The sequence below is a fragment of the Betta splendens genome, chromosome 15 (assembly GCF_900634795.4).
Source record: "Betta splendens chromosome 15, fBetSpl5.4, whole genome shotgun sequence".
NCBI classification, from domain to species: Eukaryota; Metazoa; Chordata; class Actinopteri; order Anabantiformes; family Osphronemidae; genus Betta; species Betta splendens.
Genome location: NC_040895.2, coordinates 6,005,077 through 6,025,595, shown reverse-complemented (window position 1 = coordinate 6,025,595; position 20,519 = coordinate 6,005,077). Strand labels below are relative to the sequence as shown.

General features: G+C 47.9%; 1 protein-coding gene and 1 long non-coding RNA gene across 2 annotated transcripts; one reads left to right on the top strand and one right to left on the bottom strand.

Moving 5' to 3' along the window:
- The first annotated feature begins 13,527 nt into the window (after positions 1-13,527).
- LOC114842224 (uncharacterized) lies at positions 13,528-15,001 on the top strand. The gene is made up of 2 exons (XR_003783279.3): positions 13,528-14,104; positions 14,288-15,001. It is a non-coding gene; the product is annotated as an uncharacterized LOC114842224 (long non-coding RNA).
- A 3,449-nt stretch (positions 15,002-18,450) lies between these two features.
- Positions 18,451-19,755, bottom strand: LOC114842051 (homeobox protein vent1-like). Its single transcript, XM_029127521.3, is given in 4 exon segments — positions 18,451-18,914; positions 19,023-19,166; positions 19,168-19,256; positions 19,344-19,755. Coding segments are annotated over 4 exon segments (774 nt in total). The 5' UTR covers positions 19,630-19,755; the 3' UTR covers positions 18,451-18,659.
- Positions 19,756-20,519: the final 764 nt, after the last annotated feature.

Below are 20,519 nucleotides of genomic sequence, written 5' to 3'. Positions count from 1 at the left end.
GGTGTGCAGGGGCATTAGAATAAGCCTTTGATTTGCTCCGGTGGAAGGTAGACATTAATGCAAGGAAATGGTTGCCCCCGGAGCGGTGCTTTAGTCGTACAGGAGTCGCTAATGGCTCTGGACGTCGACGCTGGCCTGCGCCTGCAGCTGAATCAGTCAAATCTCCCCAGTCAGCAAACTCGGATCCAGGCAGCTGCTGTTGCGTTTTTGCCTCCGCTCCGTTCAACAGTTTGCTCAGGTGTTAAATATAGTCATTAAATTCTCTGCCCAACAGTTCTGGAAAGCATTTGCTAACGACACCGTATCTGCTTTTTTTTTTTTTTTTTTTTTTCCCCAATCACACTTACCGCGCAGTTTTTCCCAGAAACATCCTGTTGTGTCCTATAAACGCCAGATAGACGCGCTCGGGTTTCCTCCTCATTGATCGGACTTTAAACAGCAGCCAAAGCTACAGCTCCGGTGGGAGCTGATATTCATGTGATCTCCCCGCGCTGTCTGCTGAAATAAGCACTAAAACCCTCCTGAGGCAAACAGCCATTGATGCTACATTGGATCAATATCCAGAACATGGAAGGGGCTCGGGGGAGGGGGGGGGGGGGGGGGGGGGGGGGGGGGGGGGGGGGGGGGGTGATAGCTGTGGGCTATGTGTGCCGAATTATTATATGCATACTGTAGTTCACCAGAGAACTGGGGGTTTAAATTATTATCAGACTGGGACATGATGTGCGCACACCAGTGTTGTGATGCCAAAGTCAGCGCTAAATGCAGTCATCCATAACCCATCCTGCTCGGGGACGTTCACCGTGGGATGCTCGGCCCCCAGAGTGGCCCACGTGTCTGTCCGCGCTCCTTCCAGGAGCTCCTGCGCCAGCACGCGCGCAGGTAAAGGCTTGGTGACAGCTGCTTCCTGACCCTGTCTGCTCCCGTGCGCGTCGCGCGCTCGCTCGCGCGGAAGAGAGAGAGAGAGAGAGAGAGAGAACGAGGCGCCCTTCGCGACGACGCTCGCATTAAAGCACCGCGTTACCGGTCGCTCCCACGGCGTTTCCGTTGAGCAGGTGGGCGGAGAGGACAAAGGGGCACGTTTTGCACAGATTTCTACTTTTAGTCTTTATTTATTTGAGGCGACGCTCGCATTTGTGCAGTGCGCGAGGAGCCGCAGCAGAGCGATGGTATTTTTATCTAGTTAATACCACTGCGCAGCAAATGCACCATCATGACTCTTTCTGTTCTGCAGAAACAAGCTTATACACAACAAAAGCCACGAAATCACGTCACTGCGGGGGTTTCGCGTACGTTTTGCTGCGTCCTGGGAGCAGTAAGAGAGCCCGTTCCTACTGTAACACTACGTGTTCGTCCCATTTCACAGCATCCGCCAACTCCAACGATCTGGACTGCTTAGGATTTCTACAAGTGAGAAACATCTCTTGAGTGTTTGCGAGGAACATCTGGTTGCTCACACACGAGTGATAAAAAGGCAGCTTGTGCGTACGTGGCACTCTGGATGTGTGAAATAGATCAGAACCAATTCAAATCCGCTTTTTCCTCATATTCGTCAGATAGAATCTGATGAATACAGTGGCGAATGATGAATCTTAATATCCACCTTATAACGGTGCTGTGTGGTTTTAGTTTGGCTGCTCTAATGGAAGGTAAGTAATTCAAACCCTTGACACTAACAAGTTATTTTAACTAATGGCTACTATTGAGTGAGTCACTTATCACTACGTGCCTTTGATAAGTGCCGACCCGGGGTGTAATTAAAGGTTGAGGGGTGGTCCGGAGCGATCCGCTGTAGATGTTTTGGCTGGTCGTGTCATCCTAGAAGCCTCTAATGATCTGTCTGGGATTGTGATTGATGAAGCACTTAGCATTAAATCAAAGCACAAGGAAAGCTCGCTGCCTGCTAAGCTGTTTGCAAACTAACAGCCCCGGTGTTTGCATGAAACAAGTCTATTACAAGGGGGTTCTTGATGGGAATTAATCACCTCCACGTCAACACTGGAAGCAGAACCTAATGCACATTTAAAGGTGACTGTTGGGCTGCATGAGCAAAGGCCAGTGTGTGTGTTTTTTTTTGTAAAGCTTTTCTTATTCTTTAATTCAACACGTCAGCACGTTTCCACAAGTAATTAATTAAACACCGAACGACTTCAATGACGATAGAGGATTTGAAAAATGGTCTCGTTGCCCTCGAAGCTGAGCATCTTCGTGCTTATTTATCTATTAAGCACACAATTCCTGCGACGCAGCTGTGCGGGCAGGTGTGAGCATCTGGAACGCGACGCCTGTGAGTCCACAGCGCGATGGAGCCGTTTCAAAAAATATGAAGGCAGCTCCTGTGCAGGGTGAACGCCACATTCGAGTGCTGCAGCATAAGCAGAATCCGGCACCAATGGGGTGTTTTTACTTCTGTATTTATGGCTCCGCTGCAAAAAGCCTGTGGGGAATGATGCATAGTAAATAGCCAACAATCTAAACCGACCCACTCAAAGCTCTTTTTTTTTTTTTTGCTTTTTACATCCCGCCCGATCAGACAAAAATGAACAACACACATAAATATAATGAGATCGGGCCCCTTGTAAAGCGGCATGTTCCCTAAAATGCATGTAGGATTATCACCACACAAAATGCAGATGAATGTGTTTTAAATGCACCCCCGCTCCCCCACCGCCACCCTTGGCGATTATTTATTCATTTGTTTGTTGGTTTCTTTTTCATTGCCTCGGGTGCAGAGGGCACGCACTTGATGGGCTCCCACGGCAGTCTTTGCTGAACTGGAGGAAGGCCCGCTGCCGCATTCAGGTCAAAGGGAGGAGGAAGAGATGCTGCAGCGATGTAAAAGCCCTTTGATTAATCCTTGGAGGCAACGAGAGCAAACGAATGACAAAAAAAGAAGAAGAAGGCGAGATCAGGGAGGCACGAATGAAACGCAGCTTCCGCGAGGCGAGACGCGATGCTCTGTGCACGAGGCTGAAGGTACTCAAGGTGCAGCTTCTTTCAACAAACACGCCTTTTAGGCCGCTCACCTTTTTATTTACTGTATTTGCTAACAGTTAATACAAACACTCGCATCTCGTGTTCAGGGGTTTCGGATCATGTGGGTCAAGGGATCGGATTATGAAGTTAGCAAAGAGAAATGTTTCCTTTAGGCTCACGGCTCATACAGTATGTGGCCTTTGATGAACGGGCGATGCTTCGTTGTCCAGCCGAGCCCAGTTTACATTACAGCGAATTTTCAGGCTGAACCTGTCAGGAAGCATCTTCCCAAAGCGTCTGGAAACCGTAGCGACAAAGACGTAAACAACTCCAGCAGCGTCGTATTCGCGCTGGGTGCTGATACCCTGCATCTCCGTTACCAGCGTCGCTCTCAGCGCTTTCCTCCGCCGTCGCACTGCTGATGCAGCACGCGGCTCTGTGCGTGTCCTCCAGGCTCCGTCAGCCTCTTTCATCCCCCGGTCCCTCCTCGGCAGCTCTTGTCTATTCAAATCAAGGCCTGGCGGAACAGCGCCGGAAGGCATTTCGCTCCGGAATGTGAAACCGGCGCTCCTCCGGGTGTACACGGGGGCCCCGCGTCCCCGCTCCGATTCCTCCGCCGCCGAACAACAACGGCGTCGAGTGCGTCGCCGCGGCAGCGCGGGCCCACGGGAGCCGAGTGTCAGCAGCTGCGGCGAGAAAGGGGGCGAGAGGGACCCGACGGAGGCCTGTCAGTCTCCCTGCTGCGCTCTTCACGGCGGCCGGGATCAGCCAGGGCCGCTCAGGGCCTCTTCCTCCTCACTTCTTCATCCCCCAACTCTTTTTTTTTTTGTTTCGTCGCAGCATTTCGCGCGGGGGGGGGGGTCACAGTTTGACTCGTTTTTCAATGTCACACCTCATAACTGTCTGGATTTCATTGTTTCAGGCCCAGAGTGGATGGAGTTATTTTTAGCACGTTCATTTACGTTACACATATTAAGCACGCTTCACAAGGCAGCCGGGCACCTTCCTATTGCTAATTTATTTCAAAGCAGCCACTGTGTGCTGCTCAATTTGCAGGCGCGTGCAGATGTGAAGATAAAGGCTGTTCAAAGGGACAACACAGGCTTCAGACGCAGACGCGATAGGATCAGCTCAGTCCCCCTGAAGTCCACGGGACCGCCAGCAACTTGTCCGCTGGCCGGGCTGCTAATCCACCGGCCTCAAGGCCGATCAAACAGGTAAATAATCGGAATGGAAGGAGAAAAGGATTTCCACATGAGTTCGCTTGGGCGGAGACGCTTGATCCCATGTTATCTGGCTGTTCCACAAAGCAGAGCAGCATCGTCCTCCCGTCGTCGGCTGATGCTGGAAGCGTCCGCGTCCGCCGGACGTCGCAGGAAAGTGAGGGAAGAATCCGGCTGGACTCACCAGAGCCGGATGGAGCCTTGGCTTTTCAGTCCCTGTGGTGACATGTGGTGTCAGAGCAGCTGCCTTGTGCCGTGTGACATTTGCTGAGGTTACACTGAGGGGTCTGGGTTCAACCACTGTTTTACTGTGTGTCAGCACATGGAACAAGGCAGCAGATTGTCACTATGTCTGCCCTCTTTGATTCCTATAACTGATGGCAGTCTGGTAACAGATCTGTGCTTTTTCACAGAATATCCAGGCCTTGCAATAACTAACATCCATGTTTAAGCTTGGTTCAACACTAGAGTGATGGGTGCATGACTTTAATTTACTGAGACTTCACTTAAACACTTAAAGACACTCAATGCTTTTCATTCTGAGTCTAATTTGGGAGTCGTGGTTGGACATTATTAACATGATTTAACATTTAGCATTAGCTTGTTAATCCCATTGTGCCCAGTTTAGTAATAAAAGAATAATAAATAGGTAAATCATGATTTTAGCAAAAGACACATACAACTTGTGTTCTGTGGTTAAACAGCCGAATGTTACCTAAAGCTTTCACTCGACACCAACCAGTTTAAAAGAACAAAGCTCCACCTGCTGAGGTGCATTAAGTGTGTAAATAGAGGTTGAGTTAAGTCATAGTCACTTTACTGTTGCCAGTCTCCACCCAGTCAATATAAGTATGTATATTTACTGGTTTAAACAGCCAATGTTTCAAAAATTACCATTTTAAATGACTCTCCTGGTTCTGACTATAGACTTTCACGACAATGGCTTGAAAATCCACCCAGGAGTTTTTTCATCTCCCCTCAGAATACATTATGTAGTTTGACCTCCCCTGATGGAAACCGAGGTGTCTGCATTACCATGCATATAAACATGTTGTTCATTTATGCTCCTCTGCGCACAACTCATTGATTCAGAAATTGGGAACGCTGTGTGCACACACACACACACACACACACACAATTTTAATGAGTTTCCCACCTCAGCCAATGGGAGAGGTGCATATGTGTGTGTGAGCGGTGGCTGGAAATGAAGGGGTGTAGCTGGTCAACTTGAACGCAGCCTTGTTAAAAAGTCAATTAAAGAGAAACAAAGAAGGAGCGGGAGGGGGGGGGGGGGGTATTTCTCCTCGCAGCTGTTTTCACTTGCAAAGCAGCGAGCCACCTCCGCGAATGAGCGCAAGGATTATTTATAGGCCGAGCCTGGATCTCTGAAGGGAGCGAAGTCTGAGTCCGACATTACGACTGTTTGTGTGGAGTTCCACATCAAACCCAGCTGCTGCAATTGACAATTTCACGCTGCAGCCTCGTTCAGTCCTCGGGAGATACAAGTGTCCTCAAATGTCCAGGCTGTGGCCACACTTCGGCTGATAAAGGCCACACTGTGTTATCCCGCGTCACCTTCAGGGGTCGAACACGTTGTGAGAGCGGAAAACGTGTCTTTACCGTCATATATTCTTTGGATTGCAGTAATAATAACTCCCAATCAATCAAGTTGAATCGGCTCTGTGTTTCTCCAAGGCGTCATTATCTGAATTGTGCAGAGGGTTCGTGTCCCGTGCGACCCAAAGAACGTGAACTGATCGCGGCCCTGCTGCTCTCTCAGCTGCCAGACGTCCACAGCTCCTTCTTTCATCCTCGGCCCTTGCTGATTTCAGCACTGACGCGTCGATACAGAGCTGAAGAAGATGAAACGGCGCCAGACCCAGCCGAGACCGGTGCTTGCGCTCGCACGGGGCCGGGCCTCGTCGTGGGCACAGTCGTGCTCGCTTATCGCACCGCTGCTCTGTGCTCTGTCCTCAATGAGACTTCAGCTGCTTTGGCGGTTTCATTAAACAGCACAGTCTGAGGCTTCTTCATTACAAACAAGTTCATCTAATTTACTGTGATGTGTTTAGGACAAGAATCAAAGAAATGACTTACGTTCTCCTCCCACGATTATTTCATCAAAGTTACATCATGATGTCTGTGACTTTTATGCACTCAAGTTTTAAAGCTGTGACTAAAACTTGTAACTGAGTGATTATTGTTTACCTTGGTGTCCTCTCCAAAAAAAGCAAAAAATATTTCTACTTTTTTTTAAATAGAAGAGAACATGAAGATTTACTTCAAAAGGACCTTTCTTTTCTGTGGGTGAGCTGTAATATTCAATCTATTAATGAATATGAGATAATTAATGCCTTATAATTACCAAGTCAGATTTTGCCCCACAATTTGAATTAATTGAATAGATTAAGAATTAACTCCAACCTTGGTGGGAACTGACTTGAAAAGATAGTTAATGAAAAGAGTGGAGGGAGCGAGGAATAGATGTGGTATCAGTGCTGGAGATGACAGGAGATGAGAATATGCGGATTTTAATTGAAATGATGATAATGACACAGAGAGATGCCTCGGCGATAAGAGGAGCTCTGCCTCCAATGGTGGGAGGCTGGGAATTAAAAAATGCTTGTACTTCTAGTAAATCCAGGTGATTTGATGTTTTTGGCCCTTAAGTGGAAGCTGCAGGTGTTTTATTAAATCATACTGCTAAGACCTGTGCCTCTGTGCAGCAGCTCCACACTCTATCCTTTACACCTCTCTCCTCATCGTCTTGATATTTCACACAGGCTGGACAGACATTAGCCGAAGGGTCCTGACGTTTGCGTTCCAGCTCTGCAGGCCACAATCTAACACCTTCTCCGTGCATCTGTCCTCTATGAGAATCACCTTTAGGTGGACGTGAGCTGTGTGTGTGTGTGTGTGTGTGTGTGTGTGTGTGTGTGTGTGTGTGTGTGTGTGTGTGTGTGTGTGTGTGTGTGTGTGTGTGCCTCTTTTGGCATCTTGACCAGGGGCATGTGCGTGACAGTAGAAGCACCTGGCCTCCCCAGCAGGTAGCTGTGTATGTATTAATGAGACAAAGTGTCAGGGACACACAAGGTGCATCAAGCTGAGAATGGCTTGTATAAAAAGCACTGCAGACGCCGGCCTGGAGCTGCTACCCAGTCACACACACACACTCACACACACACACACACACACACACACACACACACACACACACACACACACACACACACACACACACGCATTGTGCTGTCTTCCTGGCGATGGGAGATGGAAGCGCATATTCTCTCCCACAAAGCAGGCGATGCACACGTTTGTTTCGTTTTCAGCCAGCACAGCTCAACGACCGTGTCCTCCCTGGAAGATGATTGACAGCCGATCACCCGCCCCTTAGCCCCCTGGGAGAATGCAGGGAAAGCAACAGGAATTAGAATTTTTATTGACGCCGGCCTGAGACAAGAGCAAACACGGGCACGGAGGTCAACATCATAAGTAAACACTCACGTCTTGTTGGGTAACGACAAAGTTTTATGTTTCCAAAAATAAAAGTTGAACTGAATAAGAGTTCTTGTCACATTTTCTATATTTCTTCCTTAACAAGATAAAAAGAATCACTGCCAACTTTTTTGCTTCTAACAACCAGTCTGGATCTCAAGGGCACATCTTAAGGGAGTTGTCTTATCTGATTTATCGCTCGCTTCGACTTAATTAATTTGACTTCTTGAGAGAAAAATGTCTGTGAAGTTCTTCCCCTTTACGTCTGAGCACCATGCAGTTCAAGGACGCTACGGCTGGCAGCGGGCAGAGTTATGTATTTTGGGATCCTCGCGTCTGTTTGGCGAGAACATGAGCGCGGGAGGTTTTATTTGACAGCCTGCGACAATGTGGCGTGAGAGGAACGCCACACGCGTTCAGCGGTGGAAGCTCAGAAACACACAGGCGCTGGGACGCGTCGTGCAACCTTCATCTCCTCCGTGTCACAGGATCGCAGGAGTCGGAGAACTCCCTGTTCCCTGGAGAAGGCCCAGCAGCCGCCCCAGCGCCCGTCTTATCTCCACGTTCCCACCACCGGAGGAAGGCAAGGTCCTTCATGCGGCTCTTATCGCTCGGCTGGAAGGGAGAGAAGGAGGTGGGAGGAGGCGAGAGGTGGGCGCCCCCCGCTGTGCAAGGCCACGGCCCCGCTTTCCCATGGCGGGGTGTGATCAGCGGCGCCACCGGGGCGCAGCGCTGGTGAGGAGGGGGGGGGGCATCGCTGCTCAGATGAAATGGGAGGAATGTCAAAAGCTGGAAACCGGACGGCCCCCTGTGACCCCAGCGCAGCGTGAGGTCAGATACGAGTTCAAAGTAATTAGAATCCGATCAGATGTGCAGATGTTCCAAACCTCTGCATTCTCACTGCATTAAGGAAGCGTCGAGACTTTTTCCTTTAATATGTTCTATCTCATCTCTGGCCTCCAGGGCCATCTCACCTCTGAGGGATTCAAGCTGGATATGGAATGTAGAGGATATGATGAAATTTACATAAAAGAAATTATGTAAAATTGACTTTGATTGCACTTTAATCTCTGAACTCTCATCTCACGTCAACAGCAGCATTACATAAATGACAGTGTTCAACAGAGTCAAACGTCTCTTTGCTTTTAAATGGATCACATGAAAATACAAACTGTGACTCCCGAGTGCAAGTGTATTCATAATAAATACCAGCTGTGAACATGAACCTGATCCACTGTGGGCGTTATTAGATCGAGGCCAGCTAATAGTGTTTGTCAGCCGTAATAAAAGAGCTTCAGCAATCAGCTGTTTGGTGCGTGGGCTTTCAAAGCAGCGCAGCACAAACGAAGCACAACAACTGTTTAATGTGACAGTAGGAACAGCCCCAAAAGCTGATCCCGGATCAGAACCTGAACTGAAAAGACAGTGGTGGCAGTAAAATTATAGAGGAAAGGTGAAAGAAGTTAAATAACCTGTTCATCGTGAAAAACAAGGTCAGAGACTGGACCTGTTTTTGAATATTTGCTCCCAGTGGCCTGTTTTACCAGCACCACTACACAAAGGTGTTGACTGGACTGGAACGCACAACACGCAGCTGCTGTCTGAATTCTGTGACCAAAGGGGCCGAAATATAATGACACACTTTCACAGTTGCACAAAAGGTTTTAAGACGGGAGGTTAAGAGATTTTTCTCCAAGCTCCACTCGTTTCCCTTCTTCATGGTTTCCTGTATCGCGTTGTCCCACCTCATTCATAATTCACATCTCGCATCTTATTCATACAACACGGTTGTAAATTGCTGGTTCCCACCTTTACGGTGGTGTCCGGCACCATTCAGAGCTGTTTCAGAGCTCAAACCGTGCAAATGCAAAGCAAACACTCATATTTTTGTAATATCGGACGTTTTAGTTTTATGAACACAGCGTCAGTATTGTTTTGCATGTTTGCGTACGGGCACTTAATGCCAGCAGAAGTCCGCACTCTGACTTCATTCGAGTGAACCCAGCATGTGACACCAGGCCGCGCTGCTGAACAGCTGATCCACTCCAATCACATCTCATCAGCTTGTCGTCTGCTGTTCTGACAGAGGCCGTTGCTCCTCTGCGACCTCCTCCCTCTGCACTTTTCTACCTGAGGCACCAGGAGCTCCACTGTGAAGTCTGCCGCAGCCGATTTCTGACTGAGGAAGAAACACAGATGCATTGTGGGTCATTGTGTTTGGTCTCAAAGGGCTCAGCTTAAAATCAATGTGGTTCTGTTTTAGTGCACATTATACAAATCCTTTGTAGCGACACACTTTTCTCACTTGATTCATTAAAAAAAGATCAAAACATAATCAAAGGTTTTCTAGTGGAATGTTTCTCCACACAAACATATGCATTTTTTTAAATGATACTCTGCAGTGGCTTTAACTGTTTAATATGCACAGCTGGGATTTCACGCACAACTCTGAATGTCTGATGGAATCCTGTGGAAAACATTGAAATCAGGCCTAAAGTTGACGTAACATTTCCCACATATGCTCATTTCCAAGGGGTTAAAACAGCAAGAACACACGTTGGCCCTAAGATAACACGGCCGCAGCACAATAAAGATGCTCCGTGTGCTCCTGGAGGATCGTTTGTGGAGGGACGAGCACAGGGCTGACGGGCGAGAGAGAGAGAGATGAGAGAGAGAGAGAGAGAGAGAGAGAAACATACAGGGCCGACCCCAGTGGGAGAGACCTGGGAAGTCGCAAGTCGCAGGCTTTTGAAGTGGTAATTTGCCCGGACCTGAGGGAGGGTTCCCAAATTGAAATGTCTTTTGACAACAACAGACAGCCACCGTTGTTATCTGATTGAGCCATCTTCAGGGAGCGAGGACGGGGAGACAGAGACAGCGAGCAGAGAGCGAGGAGGACGGAAACAGGGGGGTCTGTTTAATTTAGCTTCTCTGTTGCTGATGATGCGCGGCCCCAGAGGCTGCGGTGCTTCGGCAGTCACTCCCTGGACGTATGTTTTAGAGCTCTATTTCAATTTTGAGTTAAATCCCAAACTTGAATGGGATGAATAGGAGAGAGCATCTTTCCTGTTACTACGGCTCCCTGTCGGCGCCAGATCCACAAAGCAGAAGGAGAGACGGATGCTGGCTGAACCATCTGCAGCCCTGAATCATATGAGCACATGAATTAGAGTCATGAATAAGCTTGAGGTCAAACACTGCCTGGTTTCCGTTTCCGTGATCTACAAATAGATTCCTGCACGCGGCCGAGAGACAATTTGCAAAGATCCCAGTGATTAAATGAATCCGGAGATGTTTGTTGAAGTGAAATTAGGCGACGCGCTGTAAATGTTTGTGCTGCTCGTTGACTTCTGCTGGTAGCGTCTGCTCAGAGTCTGACTTTAGGGTTCACTGCTGCATTTGACCTCATGTAATTACTGTTTGGGAGAACAGCTCTTCATCGCACTCTTCCTCTGCTCCTCACGCACGCATGCACTCGATGCCTCGAGCTGACGGGGACTTTTACCCCCCCGACGCCTGAATTCTCCCCACCGGGAGCCAGGTGGCAGCGCCGCGGCCCGTTCCCCGAGGACCTGAGGCTGAGGTGCTTCTCTCGCTGCCCCGTGGCCTTATTCTGTCAGCCAGCACCCCCCCACCCCCCCCCCCCCCCCCCCCCCCCCCCCCACCCCGCCCCGTGCAGATTGGCACTCGCACAACCCGCATCCACCTGATGCTGCATCTCCAGCATCACAGCGGGAGAGATGGAGCAAACGAACAAAACAATGGCAACACTTGGAGCCTGTATTAAATGTGAGCATGAGCGCAGTAAATGACCTTGAACAGACAGAATGTGCCAGCAGTGATTTCCCAGTGTTTAGGTTACGTTGTACTCAAAGTAACCTTTTAAACTGTGACCAGAACAAGACAGATGCCACAGTACCAGCTCAGTGAGGCTGCATTGTTCATTGTTAAGAGGCCCACAGAAAAAAAAAACAGATTTAAGGTTTAAAAATATGTTTTTCAGCTACATTATTTGTTTGAAATGACTGCTTTCTGTGTTTGAATGACCCTTTTTATCCTCTGGGATCTTTTTGACAGGACAAGTCATATGTTTATTAATCGCGCATCCATTGGTTCACATGACCCCTGACCTTTGGCGTCCAAAAAACCCATGAGGTCAAAGGTGGGAAATTCCTTGAAGATGGTCAGCAGCAAAATCAAATCAGCTCATCCTTGCATCTACGCAGACGCTTGCTTTGAGTCTGAGGAAACTCCCCTCAGGCACAAAAAGACCCTGGATGAGTTCAGGCAAATATTGGAATCTGAAGCACAGGTCGCAGCTCAGAATGTTTAAACTAGTTTTCATCTCAGTTTCCTCCACGCTGAAGTGTGCACTGACTCGTTTGTCGCTAATGAGAGTTGCACGTCGCTCAAATTGCCGCTCGGAGCCCACAGACACTTACAGGTGTTGTCTGCGTTGTTCCTCATCGCCCCGTCCTGTCGCAGCGTCACATTCCTGAACGCTCTCCTTACGAGGCGCCGCTCCCACTCGCCGGCAGATGTGTTCAGATGAACAAGCAGCTTTTGTTGCCTGTTTCTTTTTTTTTTTTTTTTTTTCCTCCCGCAGACGTTTCTGCCTAACGCTGCACATTTGGCCCGTTTCAAATGGAACGCTCGGCACAAAAACAAGAGTGGATTTTTTAATAGCTGCATGTTAAAGCGGCCCAATTAAAAGCGGGCCCTCGTGAGACGTGCGGGAAACGAGTGGGGTCCTTTGATGCGGGGGCGCTGCTGCGGCAGACTATGCTCGTTTGCCTTTGTTTCTTCCTTCGGAGATGTGCCTTTAAAAGATGCTGCACCCTAAACTTCCTCTATCAGTTCAGTGCGTTTTTGATAAGAGCTCCTCACTGCACAAACACGCCGAGGCTTATCGGACCTTGATCCAAGAGCTTTGTCTTAGTGAAAGAGAGCAGGCTGCCACGCTCTGAACTGTCAGGGTTATTAGAATATAGTGTTATATGTATGGTTAAACAAATATTTGCCCCTTCACTGTGTAGACAGCAGGAAGTGTTTGACCTTTGAAGAGTTGAAGCTACTGCCACCAAGTGGTGGTTTGTGGGGTTTGTGTTTATTGGAAAGGAGAAAATAACATGCATAGAGTAAAGCAGAATAATAGTGTTATATTACTGATTTACATTAAAGTACCACTATCACTTTACACTAACAGATGAATACATATGTATATTAAACATGAGATTATAATTATAAGCAGTGATTCAACACAATGCCTTTGTTTCCATACTTTTCACTGAGGAACGTCTAGAACACTCTTGCATTAGTATTTCATCTGTGTCTCAGTCTCCACATATTGATTGATTGAGACATAATATAGGTAATTTTATTATTAATTAATTTGATATGCCTCCCTGGATTTGTTTTGTCACTCTAAGAAATAGCATCAAGCCCTTCTCATAATATTTCCTGTATGATGCCGTACAGACTTGTGTGGATCAGACACATTTGACAATAGAGTCAAACCTTGACCCCGGTATAAAACAGTTATTCTACGCGCCTCGCTCCTTGTGGGGCTGATGATCAGAATCTTATGGCAAAATATTGTTTCCCGGCGCTGCGTGATAAGAGATGACCTCAGCGGGGCCAGCGTGCTCATCTAAGACAGATCCCCCCTTTGCTGCAGCCTGTGATGTATGACTGCTGCTCTTAACGGTGCAAACTCAGAGGTTCAGAGCGCAGAGCACAGTTTCATTCTCGCCTGGTTGCACTGGCCTTGACATGCCACAGCACTCCCTCTGCTACACGGTACACGGCCCGTGTGTGTGTGTGTGTGTGTGTGTGTATGTGTGTGTGTGTGCGTGCGTGTGTGTGTGTCAGCAGTGTCTCACTTCAACACACCCTAAGAGTCCTTGTCTAGAGACCTTGAGTGCTAAAAAGCATGAGGGCCCCTGTTCTGGGAGAGAGAAAGGCAGAATAAAATAATAAATAAAAAAAAATCCCAGAACAGAACGATAAAGAAAGTTTTTTTCTCCCACCAGCAGGAACGAGGTGTCCTGAACATTTCCCTTCTACTCTTTGCTTCTGACGTCCGCTGCATGAGTCTTAGAGGCGATAGCAACTCCACCGGGTTCACTGATAAACAGGAGGATTTGGGCGGAACAGACGCTGAAGGTTGCGCACAGTGTAGCCAGGCGTGATGTTTGGGTTTTTTTTTTTTTTTTCTTCTTCCTCCAGAGACATTTGTTGCATCCACAGGTGCGTTGCCATGGCTGGAAACCAAGGAGGGAGGAGAAGCGCCGCGCGAGCACAGACAACAGCTACTCTGTCTTTCTCAAACATCTTCAAGGTCCCCGTGGAGGGATAAATGACCGACGGGAGGTGCTCACCCAGGAGACGCTCATCTGGAGCTGCACGGGGTAAGTCCTCTGCTACAGTCTGACTGCTTCCTTGAATCCAACTTCAGCATTATTTAAGACTCTAACGACGAGCTTTGCTTTGATTCTAGTGTTTTAACCAGGCACTTTTCATTGAGTTTGCCTTTAGTGTCAGCTGAGGAATATGTGACTTACTGCGCGCTGCTTGTCCTCTCTCTCCTCCAGCCTCCGTCGTGCAGCGGCCGCCGGGCAACGCTCGCTGTTCCTTTTTCCTATGCATATACCTCTTTGAGATGTAACTTTAAAGAGGCATGGGGCATGGGAAAATGGGGCTGCAGAGGTATTCCACCAGGCCGACGGCCTCTTCCTCATCCTCCGTGCTGCACAGCTGACTTCAGAGCGGCAGAGTTTGACCGAGGAAGCCCACAAACTGTGTCAAACTGAGCGCAGGTGATTTTATGTGGTCATATTCATTCGTGGTGACATTCTGTGTGTAGTGTGGCGACTTCTGTTTTCTGATTAAAGATGTGTTGACTTTAACATACCGGATGGTGGATTCTGACTTGAATTTAAGGAGTTTTTAACCTCAGTATGGTTTTACATTAGTACTGTAGTTGTAATTGTGACTCTGAGTGGCCATGATGCGTTTTACAGTGTTGCAGCTTTACCTACAAAGAAACAGGAGATTTTAATCGATTTGATCATGAGTTCTCATTTATGTGTTTTTAATCAAAGCTTTCCCAAAATTTAAAAAAGTTGTCACCATAAATTAACCTATAATGTAACATAATCTGAAGCCACACAGGCATTTGTAATAACTTTCATACATTTAAATTGTTGTTTTATAATTATAATTATATTTAATGTAGAAGTCACAAACAGTGTTCTAGAGTATCTTGAGTACTTCAAACCATTCATTAAATATTCATAAAACTTCAACTGTGTCTCCGAGTTTTCAAAAATGACAAAAATCATCTTACATTTCTATCAGATAATACAAAGGTCACTCTAAAATGAAAACAAACTCTCCTAGAGTTGACTGCGCGCTGAAGCCCGTCAACCGAACCACCTGGTGATGCTGGAGCCTCCGCTCTGTCTGACTGCAGCCGCCGACCCACGTCGGTGAAACGCTCATTGCCATTCAGCTCAACGGTTCCTCACCCTCTCATACAACAGGTCATTTATTAATGCTCGGGTTGCCATTAGCGGCAGGAACCATCCCAGATTAACGTTGCAGACTGAAGTCTCCTGGTTTGTGTAGCGGCGCTGCGTAATCGGCACCCTATCGTTCCTCTCATGACAGTCGTTACGCATGAATGGGGTTTTAATCATCCCCTTTAATTGTGGGACTCCTGCTGGAAGGTATTCGTATTTAGCGTCTCTCGCGCTCACGGGGAGTCGGTGCTCCACGAACCCACTCAGACTTTGGATCAGACATGCTTGTGCTGCTTAACATCCAAACGAGCGGGGATAATCCCTCCACCAGAGGGCATTTCTGTGACCACCCTGCAAACTCGAGAGTGAACGAGCATACGGTGACTCCGTCAGTCTCCCGTAATGACGTGGCCAGTGTGCGCCCTGCTCAGACTGGAGGGCGCCGCCTGCGACCTATGCGTCTTTCAAGTAGGTGTAAATTGTTCAATCGGGACACAACAGAGCTCAATGGATATCAATGATCTGGCAGTTACATCCTCTTTGATGTTTCTTTGAAGATGCAAATCTACAACAAGCGTCGGACGCTCGCAGCTTGAAGCGATGCTGCGTGAAAGAATTTGCCCGCTCCACAGGCCTGAAACTGGGCTGACCGACGCTTGGTATTGGTCCACCTGATTCCGAAACCGAATGTTTCTCTGTCTGTGATTTCACTGTGTGCATGAGAGACGGACATGGAGAAAACGAGGCCCGACTGGATCACAGTTCGGTGGGAACAGGAAGACTGGCTGCAACATTTGTTAACATCCACGTTACAACAAATGGCAACGACCCGGAACAGTCCTCTGCGGCCTCGTCGTGTTGTGCTATTTTAATGTTACGCAGGCTTTGTCATCTACTTCCTGTCCAAGTTAATACATTCTAGCAGGTTTTAAATTTGAACAAATCCCGATGACACTTCACACAAACTTGTCATTATGTGTTTTATTTGTAATCATTCAAACATTTTTTTATTTAATCAAAAGTTCTAGATAATAACAGTGTTGTCTTTATTATATATTTTCTTTTGGTGATAGAACAGAAACTGTGCAGCAAAATATTTACATTATTATAACTATTTATCTACTCCTCTTCAAAGAACGAGGTGTGGGGGTGGGATGACAGGGAGAGGGCTGCACTGGTGGTGTGTGTGTGTTTGTGTGTGTGTGTTGTGTGTGTGTGTGGGTGGGGGGGGGGGGGGGCTGTTTATGCCTGGGATGGAACGCGCTGCAGGCGCGGAGCTGTCCATTCGGGACGGGGTGCTGAAGCAATGGAGGCGGAAGCGGAGCGAACGGGATATACAGAAACTCAGCGCAGATCCTGGACCTGCCCTTTGAGCTTCATCCTTCTGTTCTGGAACCACGATTTCACCTGGAAATTGGAGCACGGACATCAACGCGTGCTCCGTTACGCAGAAGTCTTACAAAGTACACATGGAATCAAGGGTTCCCTTAATAAATGTTCGCACGGATAACTCATGCATTTCTGTCGTGGTTTTGTTATTTACCCACTGACTTTAGTCATTAAGACAAACATTAACTTCCTCCGTCGAGATCTGCGTCTTCAAAATTCCTCATCTTTTTATTACTTATCACATTTTTGCCGGTCATCTGTTCATAATGACTTTATGAAAGTCATCTCGCTGAGATGTTCGCCACATTCAATGCACCCAGTGGTTCCAAACGGTGCGTTTCTGTGTCCTTATGTGACACTTGCGCCATAGTCGCCTAGGGGAGAACCACACGTCTTTATTTGCGTAATGAAAGAGATGTCAACAGAGCGGCAGAGACTTGATGGTGGTTGTAATTGAGGTTAATAGAGGCTCTGCTGTGGATTTTCTCACCTCCGTGGCTGGCTGCGGTGCCGTGGCGCCAGTAAGTCTGAGTATCAGTTACCCGGTATCTCCAACTAAATGATCTCTGTATAACGTGATTCGCGACTCTATTGTCATTGAAGAGTGGACGTTTAAACAAAATGCCGGATATAAAGCCCCGTCAAATGACTAGTCACAAGCCTTTAGTAGGTGTTGGCTCCTACTGCGCCTTTTCTTAACACACGGTTAATGGAAGCGTTCCAGGTTCAATCAAAGCACAATGTCTGACATAACAACGCAGATGCTGGTGATTTAAGGAAAAAAATTATTATAAAAAGTCGAACATGAAATTACTTTTATGTGGCCTGGCAGATTAAATCGTGTTGTTATTATAGGGACATTTCCAGGTGAAACTCTTGTCTGTCTGTCAAGTCTTTGTTATTGTGGGACGCGGTGGGTGCGTCCGCATTTCCACAGACTTTTATTGAAAGTGGGAAAGATCCGTTTGATCTTTACCTGTATAGTGTCTGCAGCACCATCAAACCCTCCTAACAGCGGTGGGACACGCAGGGTTTCAATGTAACATTACTACAACACTGTAGAAAGAATCTGTTGCAAGTAGATTTCAGTCAACACATTACTTAAGCAAAAATAATATATAAATCACATATTTGAATGTGTACCACCGTCATAATTAAAGATGGTTACCGTGGAATTCATTTCAACCGCTTTAACTTAATTAAATAAATAAATTAAGTTGTTTTAAAGTTTGCTTCCGCCAAATCTCATCACCTCGGACTTCAAAACGGGGATCAGAATGGCGCTCGCTGGCCACACAAACCTCCAGACTCCGTGGAGCCAGGCCGGAGGGCCCCTGCGGTAAGTGCAAACTTATCAATGAGCAGCTTAATTAGGGCTATTTGTTGACCATGATCTGCCCGTTAGTTGGCTTTTGAAGTGCAGATGCGGTGGACTAACAACACACATGAAAGCAGAGCGCCCGCATCTCCCTCTGGTACCGCGTTTAATAGATACGACGTGTCACCATGTGGCATTTCATAAAACGCTGCGTTTTGCTAACAAAATGACGTCATATATATCTATATAAATTTATTTTGATGTGTTTACACAGCTCAGTCTGAGTAGATCAGGCTTCACAGTCTGGATTTTATGAGAGAATCGAATCAGCAGCTCCGCAGAGTGAGCGGTGATAAGAACCTTTAAACTTAATGGACAACTGCCTCCGTTATCAGCTCATTCCTCCTCCAACGTCCACTCAGCTGAAGACGAAGGACAGGATGATCCATTCAAATTGAACTAATCCCACCGTTTGATAATATCACGGGGCCGTATAAGCGTGGCTCCAGGTGTCTTAGCAGTGTGTGTGTGTGTGTGTGTGTGTGTGTGTGTGTGAGAAGATACAGACAGGCGCAAAGACAATAGCTACAGTAGATAAGATACATTTTATTTAATGATAAATATATTCATCTTTAAATTATATACAACCTTTTTTAACAAATATAATAATATTACACATTAAACTACGAATTGCACAAACGTTAAGTGTTTCAGTCACAGAGTTCGACAGTGTCTTCAGTAGAAGTGTTGGTTGTGGATCATGAGGTGAGGAGGGTGATAAGCCGGCATCTGCTGCTGGAAGACAATGTGCGGAACGGGCAGCGGGTGAAAGGCCGGCTCGCTCCCCGGGAAGTGGGGCTGCTGGCCGCCCATGCTGTGGTACTGAGCCGGGGGCAGGGGCTGGAACATGAGCGGCGGTACTGGCGGGGCGAGGTAGTCCTGGACCTCGCGCTTCAGCTTCATCCTGCGGTTCTGAAACCACGTGCGAACCTGATAATGCAACGGAGAAGCCAGAATGAATCCCGTGGAACGCGCCGTGATGCTGCGGTCGCCAGATGCTGCCGAATCGGTTTGTGGGCACCAAGGACCGCTTCTCACCTGCGTTTCTGTGAGGTTTAGCTTCTGTGCCGTCTTCACTCTCTCTCCGGCGTCCAGGTATTTGTGCTTATTGAAGATCTTCTCCAGTTTGCCGATCTGCTCCGGGCTGAACTTCGTGCGCGCGCGACGCTGCGGCGCGTCTTTTCTCCCCATCGCGTCCGTCATCCACGGAGAGACACTCTGACGAGGCCGCCTCGCTCTCGTACCCGGATGAATACCCGCTGTTTTCTGAAACTGGAGAGAACGGGGCAAATTGGTCACTATCGCGGTTTGCGCACCGACGCTTCCGGTTCGGTTGTTGAAGTCTCGTGCGCTACTTACTTGGTGACGCGCAGCTGGATGGAGGCAGGGGCGAGTCCTCGCGCCCGTTGCTCTCCGCTGACCCCACGTGCTCCGTAGACTTTGGTGCCGTGGGCTTCAGCTGCAGGTAACCTTTGCCAAACGTCGGAGGACGCGGCGGCACCATGCAGGGGATGTGAGGTCTGCTGGTTGGCGCAGCATCCGCGCCCGGTCCGTGCTCCGTCAGCCCGGTGTTCTGATGGCTCTGGGCCAGCCAGTCCACGGAAAAGTATTTCACCATCTTCTTCCCAGTGCTGCTCGGTGACATGTGAATCCTACGGATGCCAGAGGGCGTGTGCGGTGGCCCCCCGCGTCAGGATCAGCATTTATAGGGATCTGGCCCTCGACTCCATTTGCATATGTAGAGGCCCTTGTTAACGCCTGATCGTTCCCGATGATTAGGGGGTTAATAGCTCGTTATTGAAGTCTTTACATATCCTGTGTGTGTGTGTGTGTGTGTGTGTGTGTGTGTGTGTGTGTGTGTGTGTGTGTGTGTGTGTGTGTGTGTGTGTGTGTGTGTGTGAAGCCTTGGCGCCGCTGAGTCTGTGAGAAGCCTCCTGAAGCTCATACATGTGTCTGAAACCGGGCTCCAGCTGAATCCCCCGTAGAGGTGGAGACGTCGCCTGCTTTCATGTTGCTGCTCCACACAGTCGAACGAGAGCGAAACTTGTCAGGATGCAAAATCTTATTAAGTCATTCTCTTCTCTTCCTGCAACGTTATCCCCACACATATTAACAAGGAGCCCCGTTACTAAAATGCTTTTGTTGTGATTTGTGGCAAAATAAACAATTCATGACTTATAATGCGTTTCAATTTATCAAACGGATGGTTAAAACAGAACTTGGTTCCTCTTATTGTTACTGTTTCCATTGTCCCACGTGCCTATAAATTTCCACTTCATGATGAGATCAAGATTTTACGTGCAACACGGCTTCAGACCTTTAAACTTATACTTATTTGACGCGTAAAAGTAGCCAAAAGCGAGAGAATAGTTCAAAAGAAAACTTATTTCCGACTAAGAGTTCACCAAACCTCTCCTGTGACTGCTTCGACCCTTTTGGGGTCATCAAATGGAGAAAACAATCAGTCGTCAGTGGTTTTAGTATTGACATGTCTTTGATATCCCGGTGAGTCGCTGGCGCCAGCAGCTCCAGAGC